The sequence below is a fragment of the Carassius auratus genome, chromosome 29 (genome assembly GCF_003368295.1).
Source record: "Carassius auratus strain Wakin chromosome 29, ASM336829v1, whole genome shotgun sequence".
In the NCBI taxonomy this organism is placed as follows: domain Eukaryota; kingdom Metazoa; phylum Chordata; class Actinopteri; order Cypriniformes; family Cyprinidae; genus Carassius; species Carassius auratus.
The window spans coordinates 18,770,376-18,784,506 of NC_039271.1; the positions used below are offsets into that span (position 1 = coordinate 18,770,376).

At 41.6% G+C, this 14,131-nt stretch overlaps 1 protein-coding gene across 2 annotated transcripts in view; it reads left to right on the forward strand.

Annotated features, from left to right (window-relative positions):
• Positions 1-14,131, forward strand: part of LOC113048274 (ELKS/Rab6-interacting/CAST family member 1-like) — an 89,414-nt gene that overhangs the window by 44,697 nt on the left and 30,586 nt on the right. For both annotated transcript variants that reach the window (XR_003276433.1, XM_026209989.1), the window contains exon 3: positions 5,225-5,323. Coding sequence is in view for 1 of the 2 variants with exons in the window: in XM_026209989.1 (XP_026065774.1) it covers positions 5,225-5,323 (99 nt within the window). In the remaining variant the exon portion in view is untranslated. The remainder of the gene's footprint in view (positions 1-5,224; positions 5,324-14,131) is intronic.

Below are 14,131 nucleotides of genomic sequence, written 5' to 3' on the forward strand. Positions count from 1 at the left end.
TCTGTGAAAGTCTGATTCTTGTCCATGACCTGGTTCAAATGTTCGGTTTCTTACACAGACCGATTTTTTAATCTATTTATTACATTCATTACTCAGTGTAATAAAAAGTTTAGGAGTCATGCCTGTTCCAAAGACAAAACATGATTTGAAATACTAAATGCTGCCCCATCTATTACGCAATTTTATAGTCATTATGTTATTATTGTGATTGAGTACTTTGACACACATTAAATATGTGCAATTGAAAACCCAGAAGCCTCAGATTCAGAGTCTGCTGCTCAGCTCACTGAGCTGTCCAGGCTGTCCTCTGGTTTAAGCTACTGCTTTCCATTCCAAGGAAACCTTGACGTGTGAAACTTTTGATTGTCAACTCAGATGTAGCTTTAAGTTTGGGGATGTCATATCTCTGGCAACTCTCCCAGTCCTCTTCCAGCTTTTCCAAGCAGTGAGTCTATGCTTATTCAGTCAGGATGTTTTAGTCTTGCCAGTATAGTTAAATCTTTGCATTGTGTATACACAATATTATGTATTTTTTATGTCTGAAACTAAAGATAAACTTTGCAAGGTGTGGAAAGGTGGGATGTAGAGGAAATAGTTTGAGGTTGTGAACTCTAGAGGTCACGGGGTGCTGTGGAAAGGTCACTTTACTCTGGAAGTTTAGGAAAGGTTCTCGTTATGTTGTTTTACTTCCGTGACCCCAATTATGAGCTTGACAAAAAGGCCTTTGATATCGCACTGAATTCTGAGCAACAACAGAGAATTGTGAGTCGGTGCTTTTTCAAATGTTCAATTTTTGTCCCCTTTTTTTGGCAGCGCGTCAGCATTTTTTGAGTTGCAATAGACAGGGGGAGGGTGGAAGTGGACGAGAAAAATGATAATGGCGGAGAAGTAGAATAATTGTGAAAATGATTAGATTAAGTGAGCAAATGAGCTCTCCAGTTGGGACGGAAACCAAAGAATTGAGGTCAGCATTCCTGACAATTATCATAAGAGCAGAGAGAGAGAGAGAGAGAGAGAGAGAAAGTGAATGTGTGAGAGAAGGAGAGGAAAAATCCAAACAAGCAATCAAGGTATGCAGGACAAAAAGATGGAAATGCTAAGACGGATAAGGGAAGTAGAAAGAACAGGAAAGTGTGGCATTTAGAAGCATTCCAGCTTCGAGCTTTGCGATGTTTTGTGCTGGTGGCAGTAACTTGAGGAGTTGTATTGCGTTTTTGTAAATGCTGCAGTGCACTCAAGCAACGGGGCTCAGTGTGCGTCCCCCATCCGCTCTGCTTTATCAGGTCCATATCACTGCCTGTAGCTGAAGGAATTTTGAGGAAAGTGAGGTCTTGGAACAAGAAGGAAAGTAGAGAAGCAGAGCCCCATGTGCTGGATTCCTGAACCCCCGACACACACACACACACACACACACACAACCGTTCCCTTGCCATAAGCCACTCAGACAAGGATCTGGTTTCATGGTCAATTTTATTACACATGGATGTAAGGGAGGGCTTCTTAACAGGCTCTTGCTTATCCATCTGCTTGTTAACCTGCTAGCTTGAACATTTTGTTTTCCCATTTTACATTCCTTCCCAACCTCCCCATTTCTCCCCTTGCCCAGTACCTTCTGTTCCAATTCACTGTCTCTGACTCAAGCCCGCTTTGTCCACCACCATCTCCTCTTTTTTCCTGCACCGGCCACCTTTCCTTTCTTTTTTGCTTTATGGCTCACATATGAGCTGTTAAGTTTGGAGTGTACCTCCCTGTTCCTTAACCATCTGGGATCGGCTCTTCAGAACCCCTCCGGCCCTTTGAGGAGATCCGGTTTCCACAAACGTACACCCGCACCTCCCTCTTTCCTCATGTATATACACAGACACCTCCCTGTGGACCCCCTCGACATCTTTGAGATTCCTCCCTCCTTGCTTTTTTGAAGGCACGTCTTTTGGATTGGTGTAAAGGTTGGATGCTCTGCCAAAGTAAATCCAGGAGGTATAGTGGCTCCTAGTAATGTAGGGTACATGATGTCATTGGTGCGATCATGAACAAGGGTCGAAGGGCACACATGGACATTTGTAGCTATTTGTCTCCTTTTTTGTCGTTTTCTTCTTCGTTGTGAGTTTATCTCCTGGCGGAGGGCCTCTTCTGCTTGGAGAGTGGCAACAACACCCCTCACCTGTTCTCAAAACAAAAATGTGAGCTTGAGCATTTTTTTAAAATCATCTCCTTGTTTTCATTCTCAGTAAGTTAGAGTGGGTCAGCCTGAGGGAGGTAGAGGGAACTCTGCTTAGTGATGTTTAAGTAACTCTGGCATGTTTTAGGAAAATTGTGGCAGATTTGCAGTATTGCCTCATAAATCATTTTATTAACCCTGAGAACTTTCACAGTTTGACTGAATGAAAAATGATACACTTTTTTTTCTGACTGTTAGAACCCAAAATGGAGATGTTTGGAGGAATATTCACATTGTTTTTTTCCATACTTGCTGTCAAGTTTGAAAAAGCCCAGCAAAATTGAACCAAACAACTATAATACAAGTCTCCTGAACTATTCAATAACTTTGTGTGAGGAAATGACAAAAATATAAAGGCATAGTTCACCATATATTCATGTATAATTTACTTTCTTCTATGGAACACAAAAAAGAGAATTTCTTGAAAAATGTCCTGCTTTTTAGGTTTTGAACCCTGTTGACTTTTATTGCATGAACAAACATCCATCATTATATCTTCTTTTGTGTTCTGCAGAAGAAAGTAAGTCATACAGTTTGGAACACAAGAAGGTGAATAATGTTTTTCAGCGAACTGTTCCTTGAGTCAGTCACAATGTCAGAAACAAAATTGCGCCCCAGTGCACATATACACACTTGTTCGATTGTACAAACCTATGAGCAAAGATTTCCCCAGTGCAGTTCAATAAACATTTTATGAGTCCCTGTGCCCCACTAAACTCGGTCGGTATCGAAAACCACTTCACTCATGAGCCGGCAAATGAGCAAATACCAACTCCTTCTCTTTCTCATTCTCTCCTTTGCTTTGCAAATGATTTTCTCTCTCTCCAGTGGCCAGAGTCATCTGTAGGTGCTCTGTGGCCCTCAAACCCTGAAATCTTACAGCTTTAAGGCAAACTGTTTGTTTTTACAGGGGTTTTTTTTTCTATCTTTTTTTTTTCTAGTACATATGTTTCTTTTTTTCCGATTTTTCAAGAGAGGAAATGAAAAATGCATGTTCATGCTGGGAAATCCAGTTATCCCTAATGTTTTTCCCCCCTCTTCTACATTTGTCTTTATCATGATAACTTTTATGCTTTCTGTTGGTCTATACCAGGATATACATGCTACAAGCTAGAGAGCTTAAACCTGACTTTCCGAACCCTCGCCCTGAATCCTTCGCACTAACCCACTGAGCATGTGGAACAAATTGTCTCGAATGGGGTATTTTCTTCCTTGTGAGGTAGTGACAGTTGATCTAAAATGTTGCGGGTTTTTTTTCCAGGGGCTATAATAGCTTCCCCTCGTAGCGTCTCGGCCTCTGGTCTTCTTCTCCTCCTCCATGCTGACTGCTGCCTTCTCTGGGGCAGAGTGAAAAACTAAGAGGTTGTTGAGTACAAGGTGTCTAAGAGCTGCTCAGAGGTTGTTTGTTCAACATTTTTATTTAACCTCTGACTAAGTGGCTTGTTAACAGGTAAAGAACTAGTCGTGCCTACACAAGAAATCGAGGCAACCAGAGGCATCGTGCCTTGTGGGTAAAATGCTGATGTCTGTTTTCTGTGCATTTTCTCAAACCTATATGACTTTGTTTCTTCTGTTGAGATCAGGAGAAGATATTTTAAAGAATGTTTCAATTGTTTTGTGGGGAGAACATTGGACCCCTGTGACTTTTAAAAAAAAAAAACGTCCACCTAGCAAAGCAAACCATACAGGTTTGGATTATGTCATGAGGTTGCATAAATGATGACATAATTTCTTTTTCTTTCGGTGGACTGTCCTTTTAAGATACTAACTCTTACATAGGCCACTTGCATTGACATGACTCAAACATGCACAAAGACTGGTTTATCTGGCCCATTTAACCCAATGGTATCCCTGTGGTTGGTTAACATTGTTTATTACTGTAACAGAGGAGAGGATAGGAGAGAAAAATTGGAAGTGCGAGAGGTAGAGGGAAGAGGGTGAGAAAACCAAACAGAAGGAGCCCAACCATCACATTCTGGTCAGGGAGCAGCCGGGAAACAAGCCGAAGAATCCAGAAGGCCAGGGTGTGGGTCCACTTTTGTTCGAACGTAATGTCATATTGATTCATTTCATCCCTGCGCGGTGGTGGAGTCAGTTGTGATGGTCGGCTTGCCAGAAGTAATCATGTGCATTTTTCCTTATTCCTGCCATAGATGTCAATTCAAGTGAGCTGTATTTAACGAAAACTGAGGATGATATCCGATTAGGCTTCATTACATTGACCCCAACTCGAAGTTTGCAGAAATATTTCACCCTAAAATATGACATTCCTGTTATCATTTATATACCCTCATGTTACAAATGTCAATTTCTAATGTAAATCACAAAATGTGAAAAATGTTTGTTTTATCTCTAATTGTTGCATGCTGTATTCAAACTCATGCCGCCCACATGAGCACCACGGCTGAGTGTGTCAAAGCATGTATGCTCAGCCTTGTCTCAAACAAATTAGAGCATTTCTAATCCAAGAGGTGCACAGACACGGAAACCTTGGGGCGCTTGTTAAATCTGTGCAATGGTTTGAACATGTGGAGGCTTGAATCTGTATCAAGCAGGGAGGTGAGTTTGCATATGTGTTTATATTTGAGAGAAGCTAGTGTTTTGTTCTCTATTCTCTACAACCCGGCTCTTTTCTCACTGTCTCTGCTATTGCTTTTTCACACCCTTCTCCTCCGGGTTTAAAAGATCTCCACTGATCTCCGCTCAAATTCATTCCAGCTGAAACTTGCGTGAATATGCTGTGATCCCCTCTCGCAGTAGGGCTTGGAGTAATACTCTGTCTATCAAAACGAATATCAGAATCACTGCTTATAATGCTTGTAATTGAGTTCATACAGATAAAATTTCCACTCCTAACAGCATGGGCTGAGATGGAGATTTGATAATTCAAGCCCCAAGACTACCAGGCTTAGAGTCAGACTGGGCTCATTTCGAAATAATGGGGAAAAAGTGTGTCTGTACTTGTGTGTTTTGGCAGTAGTTTACAATGAGCTGTATCTTTTACAGACGCAGAACCGCATGAAGTTAATAGCTGATAACTATGAGGATGACCACCTCAAGGCCTCCAATTCTGACCAGACCAATCACAAACCCTCTCCAGATCAGGTGAGTCAATCAGAGTGCACTTTACAGAACCACTTTGTTCATCCTTTATCCTTTACTTCTTCAGTGGGGTTTAAATGATTGATCATACTTAGGTTAAGTGATTTAAACAAACCCTAATCCTAAATCCCATGCCATTTATGCTAAGGATATGAATTATGCCTTTAAATTATGTGTAGCCTGATGAGACAAGTTATCTTAAATGAATGGGCTAAACTTTCACATCACCATAAAACGGGTTAAAAAATCACAGAAGTTACACTGAAACGTTCTTTCTTTCTTTCTTTCACTCCATCCGATTGACCCCTAAAGGCCATATCCTGATTTATTTAAAAAAAGCCATTATAACCAAGCGTAAACAACAGGAAATTACATATTTCATATCCAATAAGGCACAGCATCCTCAGCTCCAATTTGTGTAATATTTCATATTGGGTCACCCCCCGAAAAAAAAGCTCACGTTGTCTCATTCATGAATGTGCACGCACACACACATCCCTGAGTGTAGTGTTTTTCTTGGAATAGTTCCGGCACACAGGATGATTCTGGAAGATTTAACTGGCTTTGTTCTTTGTTGCTTTTAAATGTTGAATTCCTTTGCCTTAAGCCTCTCCTCTGGATGGCTGTCCAACAGGAATTAGTTCATAACGAGAGAAAAGGGAAAGAACTGACATGATAAAGGATGAATAGAAAGTGAAATTTCAAAGAGAAAGGACAGCCTGTTGCATTCTCCTGTCCCTGCTCTCCCAGGAAGCACAAATGACATGACTTGATGCGTTAAACGCAGTGTGTCATACCTGTCCATGGACTCCTGGAGTAATCCAGTTCAAGTGCTACATCCTAATTCACGTGCTGAAAGAAACGCATCAATCAACAACACTCCGCCCAGGCCTCGACACATGTACTGCTATTCCCACCTACCTACATGTGTGTGTATGTGAGCTCATTGGAACTCTGTCTATACACACAATCTCCCATGTTCACACAGAAATCTGCTATAAAGCTATCCCAGGGCGTCTCCCCCATCGCAAACCCTATTTATTGTCTTTTAGCTCACATTTTCCTGTGATCTTCATTTCTCACATACATATTTCCAACTCAAATAAGAACCCCCTCACACATCAACACCTGAGCCCGCTCCAAACCTCCCCGATCACACTATTATCACCTAAACATGCCGACTGCAGACCTGGGACCAACAGGGACCTCAGACAGCATTCATTACAGGTATTTTCCACAGCCATCCAGGACAGATGGGATAGAGGCCACGTGTGTTACTAATTTCAAGCTCATGCTGCTATGGTTTCAATTCTTGTTGCAGCATAGCCACCACTTTTTGGGGCAAAACCTGTTGCTTTTAATGCTGTTTCACTTTGGTTCAGTGGCTAACTAATCACCAAATCAATGGGAGCATTGTCTAACTCTTATTGATAACTATTCAGGTTTTTTTTTTTCACTGCATGGGAAACACTTTGCTGCTCCTCACTGAGTGTTTGTAAAATTCAAAAATTGGTCACATTTGATTTCAGTGCATCAAATGACCTGCTCTCACCCACTAATAACTTCTTTCTTTAATCCCATGCTGCCTTGGATTAAACCTGCACTCATTTTCCACCAATAGGACGATGAGGAGGGCATTTGGGCATAGCCAATCACATGCCCCCTCCCAGCCATTTTGTTCAGAAGGGTGAGGAATGTATAAATGGGGAATTACACTCTTCTTCTGTATTTCATTGTGTGTTAAGTGTTTGAGTGTGCTTTTTTTTCTTCTCCAGCACTTTCCAGTTCATCCTTCCATTTCTTTCTTCTTTTGGGGATTTTTTCCCCTCCCTCATTATTCTCATGTCCTGTGATTTTCTATCATTCTGTTTGTTTTTTTGTCTGCCTCATTTCGAAATCTATTGTTGCTAATTATTTAATACTTTTTTTACTTCAAAAATGGTCAGAAACACACAAACAGTTTCCCTTTGTCCTCACAAAAATAGGTCACATGTCTGTTCTGATTTGGTCTGCAGTGAAGAAAAGTGTCAAAAATAAATGAATAAACAATTGAACATAAATTAATAAATAAATGAAATATAACATAAAATACCAGAAGCATCTATATGTATTATATTTCTTTTTTATTATTATTTAACATTGAATGACATAAAAAATAGAAGGCTACAGAAGCTTTTGTATTTTTATTCTTGTATCTTTATGATGCATGTATTTTTTTTAAGGGGGGGGGGGTGAAATGCTTGTTTTCACTCAATATCCTGTTACCTATAGAGTAGTACTGCATCCTTCATAACTCCAAAAAGTCTTTAGTTTTATTATATTCATAAGAGAAAGACAGTCTGTACCGTTTTTTCACGGAAAAACACGAGCGCCTGGAGGCGTGACTAGCTAAAGAATCGCGAGCGAGAGTAGGGTTTTGTGTTGAGAGCATGTGGAAGCTGTGACATTACCGTGAAGAAAAAAACATCATCCAAAACAAGCCATGGCTAACAGTCAGATTCAGCCGTTTATTTATGATCCAGAATCAGATCCAGAGGCTGAAATTGAACAAGAGCAGCATCAGCAACGAGTACAGCAGGATGTCTCTATGTAGTATGTATTGAAACTGTATATATTTGCTTAGCGGTTTTGGAAAATGACTAAGTTCCACTTTGTCGTCTTTTTTTTCTTTTCTTTTTTTTTAAGCTGTACATGTGGAAAGTGCAGTTTGATGACAACATCGCATGTTGTTTACTTGATGTGCTTACACGCCGATAGCTAAGTTAACAACACAGAGATATTTGAAGCAATTTTACTCACCGCCTGCGGTTCCAACACACGATCGTGACCCTTTTTCATTAGGACTGCATTATCCTTAAGAAACAAATGATACGCAAATCCGGCGGTCAAACCGGCGCTCTGATCAGTGAATGTCTGTGCTCTCAGTGCTGTGCTCTATGGGAGTGCGCGCTCTTCCAGGAGAAGTGCCTCAGGACCCATATAAGGAAATTCCGCTCCATCTAACGTCACACAGAGCCATACTCGAAAAAAAATTTCCGAAACTTGTGACAAACCAGAAGAGGTATTTTTGGAACAATACTCCTTCAAACGTACAACTTAATTTTTTAAACTTTGTCCATGTTTAGCATGGGAATCCAACTCTTTAACAGTGTAAAAAACTCAGTATGCATGAAATAGCATTTCACCCCCCTTTAAGTGTTTTATTCCAAAAAAAAAAAAAGTTTACAAAGCCAACTGCTTTACTTTCTGCTTTTATGAATAAATCAATGCAGCTTAAACCTTTAAAATCACTCTTGATTTCGAATAAATGACTCAAGCAGTTATTGAATTGACATTTACTTTCCCATCCCTTGTCAAACATCTATTCAGGATTTCTGTCACGCAGAAGAGTTGAATTCTTCCCTTCACCTTTATTATTTTACACAGACAGCCAAGGAACAAATCGACCTGTCTGCTTTTTGACTGCTCTGGTCTTTTCCTGTCTATTCCCTCCAAAAAAACAACAACATTCTCATATTTGCTTCCACACTTGACACTTTTGATGGATGGTTTTGAGGAAACAGATAGACCGTAGAATACATATGAGCTGCACATGTTCAAACCATAGGACACATGCACAGCCGGTTGCGCTCTCCCATCAGAGCCGTTGCCCCATGTCCATGGTGATGCTAAATGCCATGTGGTGTTTTGACTTGAATTAATTAGCAGGTCGCTCCCCGTTGATGCAGCCCACAGATAACACATGTCCATCGCATGAACAATCGCATGTGGTAAACTGTGCACTATACTGTGAGTGCAATTAGGCGTAACAGAGCGCTGGAGAACAGAGTGGAATTGTGTGAGCAGTGGTCCCGGCAGTGTGAAGGGAGGGTTTTAATCAGAAAGCTGCCCACATACACTGTGTCCTATTTCAAGCAATTAATGGGCCCCTTTCGCTAATGTCTTTGCTTCGTTCGCAGTTCTTAACGTCTGAGCCTCTATGATACATTTAGAGGAAGAATTCCGATCGTCCACTGCACCCACGTTGCCAAACCATACATGTAAATATGACATTAAAGTTGCTCCTTGTGTATCATATGACCATGTAAAACTTGTAATGGCATTTAGCAGGGGAGATCAAGACCCCAAGCTTCTGAATGTATTAAGGCTCACATAAAGGGCACCCGTATTCTCCGAACCATGTTCTCAGGGCAAACTGCAGTCGTACGTACAAGCACATGATTAGAGAGGGTAATAATCTGAACATGACTCTGATTTCCCTCATGTTGAATTGTGGGTGGTCGAGGCCTATTTAATTGCTCACCCTTTGGCATGATAACCCACAGAAACCCCGGAATCGGTTTTAGCTATAATGAAATGCTGTCCATTTCAATCGGTGTGGTGCATTGCAAGGTGTGTATTAACAGATGCCCTCTGGCCCTTGACTCTGTTTTGTGTTGTACTTTTGGGCTTTGCATTTTCTCTTGTAGATTTGTGGATAATTGATACACGTCTGCTTTTGATGCCCTCTTCAATCATTTCAATGTCACTGTGTGATAAATGTGTGGTTTTTCAATGTTCTGGAGTTCTGGAAATTGCCACCCATGAGTAAGGGATCTTTCAGAGTTATTCCTGTTTCGCTAACAGAATATTTGTAAGCTCTGACTTCAGGTAAATGTCAAGACAGAGTTAGCTTCAAATGTCAGGACTGATAGAGCATCAACCACTTTGAAGTAACTTGTCGTCTTGTCTGTTTGTCCTCTTACATGTTTGAATTGATTTTGAAACGACTTCTTCTCAGTTTTAGCCTGGATGTCTAAAGGAAGTGGGAAAAACCTAAGGGCTGGACCAGAATGTTTGAATATTTGTGCAGTAGGTTGGCATCCGATTTTAAATTTTGAGATTTGAATGTTCTTTTTTATTTATTTTTATCAACACCTGGCCTTTGCTGCAAAATGGTTCTCATTCGCGCTTGATTATGAACCAACCCATGAGTTAACATCATGAACGTCATGATTCATTTCATCTGGAAGACAAGACAAAAATGCAGAAGTCCTCAGCGGTGTGGGAGCACTTTAAATTGAGTGAGGACAAGACAAAATGTGCCAAATATGCGATTTGAAACAGAACATCAAGATTGAAAAACCTTTAAAGTTTGACAAAGAGTTCAGTAAGTAGTATGCCGGTTCTCGATGTAATAAAAATGCAGACAGACACACATAGATTCCTGCCTTTATTACACCGAGTCTACACCAGACAGTTATACGGCCACAACAGCTAAAATTTGTCTACACTGGAACGACAAAGCGACCACTGTAAAACATTTGAAATTTGTGTCAGTATGTCACAATAGTTTCTCTTGTATTTTGTCATGGCATGACGTCCGGTGTCGGCATGGTGTTGTGAGAAGAATATGTTCAGCCCCCTCCCTCCGAAGCTTCAAATATTCAGTGTTCATTACTACCAAAGCTTCGAAGCTCAAAAAATGGTATTTGGATCAGCCCTAGTTCACCAACACAAACTTGACTGTATCATTTCATTTTCGGTGAAAACCATAAGGCCCAGAGCCGGATGCAAGACATCCTTGTGAGCATTTGTTTCCATCCTCCCAAAACAGGTTAATTCACCACTTTTTTTCCTTTGCTGTATCTGCCTCACTAAATTTCTAATTCCTCTATCTTTCTTTTGTCACTACTTTGTTTTTAAAGTGACTCACATACGATATAATGCTAGAGCGGGTGCTAGCATGTGGAGCAACAAAAGTAGTGAAGACTCCATTGTCGTGTCACCTCTATTTGACAACCGTAGACATTACTTACCATTTGGATGGTGCAATTCAATGGAAAACTGTGAAAAAGTTTGGCTATCACTCGCATATTCCAGGGGTCAGTGGGTACCCTTCTGAAGTTGTAACCTCTGCTGAACTCGTCCCATGAGCGCAACCACCAACCATTTGCCCACATTATTAAAACTGTCCCACCCCTCAGTAAGAGAACAGAGACCTCGTTGCTGACTTGGTTTTTATTTTTTTCAACTCAAAAATGGCTCAGTGGTCAGAGGGGGAAAATTTCAACAGCTCTGTTTTAGTCATTAATATAAACCCAAAATGCATGTTTGCTTTCTTATTTGCCTTTTGTTACTTGCATTGTTTATTCCAGCTTGACTTTTTTCTTTCTGATTCCAACTGATTCCAGTCCAAATATTTATAATTAGATTAAAATGGGAAACATGTGGCAGCGAGGGAAGTTGCAGGGGGTCATTGTTGAAACCTTCCCACCTCCATATGATTTCAATATAAAACTGGCCTCTGGCTCCATGCGCCTGGTGCAGACAGGAGGGTAGACAGTGGTGGGGCCCCCACTCAGTCTAGGGGACTTCGTTTTGGCAGAGCACAAACTTGGGGTTTCTGCGGAGCCCCTGAACCATGCTGCCCCACTTCCTGTAGCATGAAACTGAGATCTACATCCCTGGAACAGAAGAAAGTCACTGTACCCCAAATGGCTCAATCAGTCACTCTCCAAGAGGAATCGCTTCTCCCTTTGTCAGAGTAGGAGCATGCCACAGGAAATTAGGAAATAGGGTGTCATTGGAAACATACCCTAACTCCTTACGAGGGGTCAGAGGTCATTTAACAGATTGCCATTGCTCACAGTGTCTCGGGAGAGGCCAGTAGACTGAAATGACTTTGAGCCAATTAAGTGTGCGACAGATATCAACCAGTTGGTCCCAGAAGCACGCATACAACGGGTTTTATCTGACACCGTAATCGGAGCCTCTTGCTCGGCTTGATGAGAGACCAATGACTGCTCTTGGACAAGAGATGAATGGCTGTAGTTCTGCAGCGGTTACTTTTAAATAGCCAATCGGAAGAGAGTTGAGACAGCGGCATCTAAGCATTGAGATGATGTCATGAAGGATGAGCTCACCAATAAGAGCTTGTATAGGAGTGTGTTGAATCTTTCCTCTATCAAGGCTTCTGGCTGAACATTCTCTGCTGAATTCTGAGAGAGACTCTGCTTAGCATCAGCCGGATAGGTGATGACTTCCCACGCCACCTCTTGTTTTCATGGTGTATGTCAATATATGTATTTTCCTGAGAGGAATTCTGAGCTGGCTCAGTTGGAGATGGTACGTGTTTGGGGAGGTTAAGTTCACTAGTCATGTCAGAAGTTATCTCAACATGTTCTGTTTCTCACGATTTCCAGTCCAGCTATAAATAGTCCTGCAGTTTGGACTTTATCTGCTTTGTGGGGCAAAATTTGTTCATTTTTGAAGATACATAAGTGGTACTTTTGATGTACATTTTCTTGCCCTCTCTCACTCGTTCTTAATGTTCCTTCTCTTTCTCACTCCCTCAGGCAACGTTGCTTTTTTTGGGCAGTTTTGTTTGCCCGGTCTTGCTTCACTGCCTGACTGTCCTGCTTTTTAAGGCCTCAGCAAACCACACATCTTGGCCCTCTCTCCCAGGATGCATCACTCAGGAAAAATACATTTTAATGGTGCATCCGTGTTTCTGGTTTCCCTCTTGGAACTAAGCAACTCAAGGACATACTGGCCAGCTGGGTTCTGCTTGCCTGGTCTATGTCAGAGGGTAAAGTAGGAAAATAGACTAAAGATATCAATCGAATCATGGCATTTCTGCTGAATGCTTCTTGATGAAAGTGCCCTCTTTTTTGCGTTCACCCACCATTGCATCAGTTCTCCCCTCAGAATCTTCATTAATTGTTGGGTGCTGGCGATAATAAAACTATGAATTTCTGTTGTTGACCTCAAAATTACCAAATGAATGTTAACAATCCTATCATAACAAATAATCACATGACTCCTCCCTCCTCAAACCCAGTGAACCTAGCATGGCCAGAGTTTCTGTGTAAGCTGCTGAAACAGTAAAGTTTGATGCTCATTGTGGTGGATTATGTGGTCGGAACGTTTTGGCCCCCTGGTCCAGGGTGCCATTTCTGGATGTGTTAACGGGCGGACGTGGGAGCCCTACCCTGGGCACTGCGCCCGTCTGCTTCCCTCTCCAGGTTAGGAGGGGAAAGTGCTCATAATATTACTCAGTAATGGTCCATGACCGTGAGCTGTGGAAAATCCTCATGACTTTAGAGAGTCTAACTGTTAACTGATAATGCAGTCATTCGTTTCAAAGACTGAAAAGAATGAATATTGCAGTGAGCGCCAAGTTGTAAAAGGCAAGTACCATGCATGTTAGCCAAACTCATTGGAAAACAATGCATCTGGAACTGGTGTTGTATTAGTTATGCAGTATATCCCCGGGATTCATCACTGAAAATGTGTTGATTTGTTCACTTCCAGATTCTTATTTTTTTGCTAGGGCTGCTTAGACATGTATGCAAGATGTCTAATGTCCGCCCATTAAATATTAGCTTCATACTGCTAAAAAAATCCTTGCAACATTTGAATATGCCTTAATGCTTTCCAGAGCTGTGGCTGGGGGGCCTGGAACAAGTTGAGCGCTCCTGGCCCCCCTGTGGATGCCACTGGTCTGATTTAAAGCTGATAGGATAGAGCTGACTCAGATTCAGCACCCTGCCTAAGCTGTCCAACAACCACCTTAAATCTCCCAGTTCATTTAGCACTTAACCAGCCGTGGACAGAATGAGTGCTGGAGACCGGACGGGAGGAAACTGCAGCACTTCTGCCTCTCTTTTATTTCTTCCTCCGTTGCAGCTTCCTCTTTGTCTCTCCCCCACCTAACCCTGGGTTCAGTCTGTTTCCGTTTACCCAGCTCTCCAATTAAGCCTAAAACTGAGGGCCTAGAACTACCTCTATTATCAGTCAATAAAAAGGGAAACCTGCCATGTGTGGTTC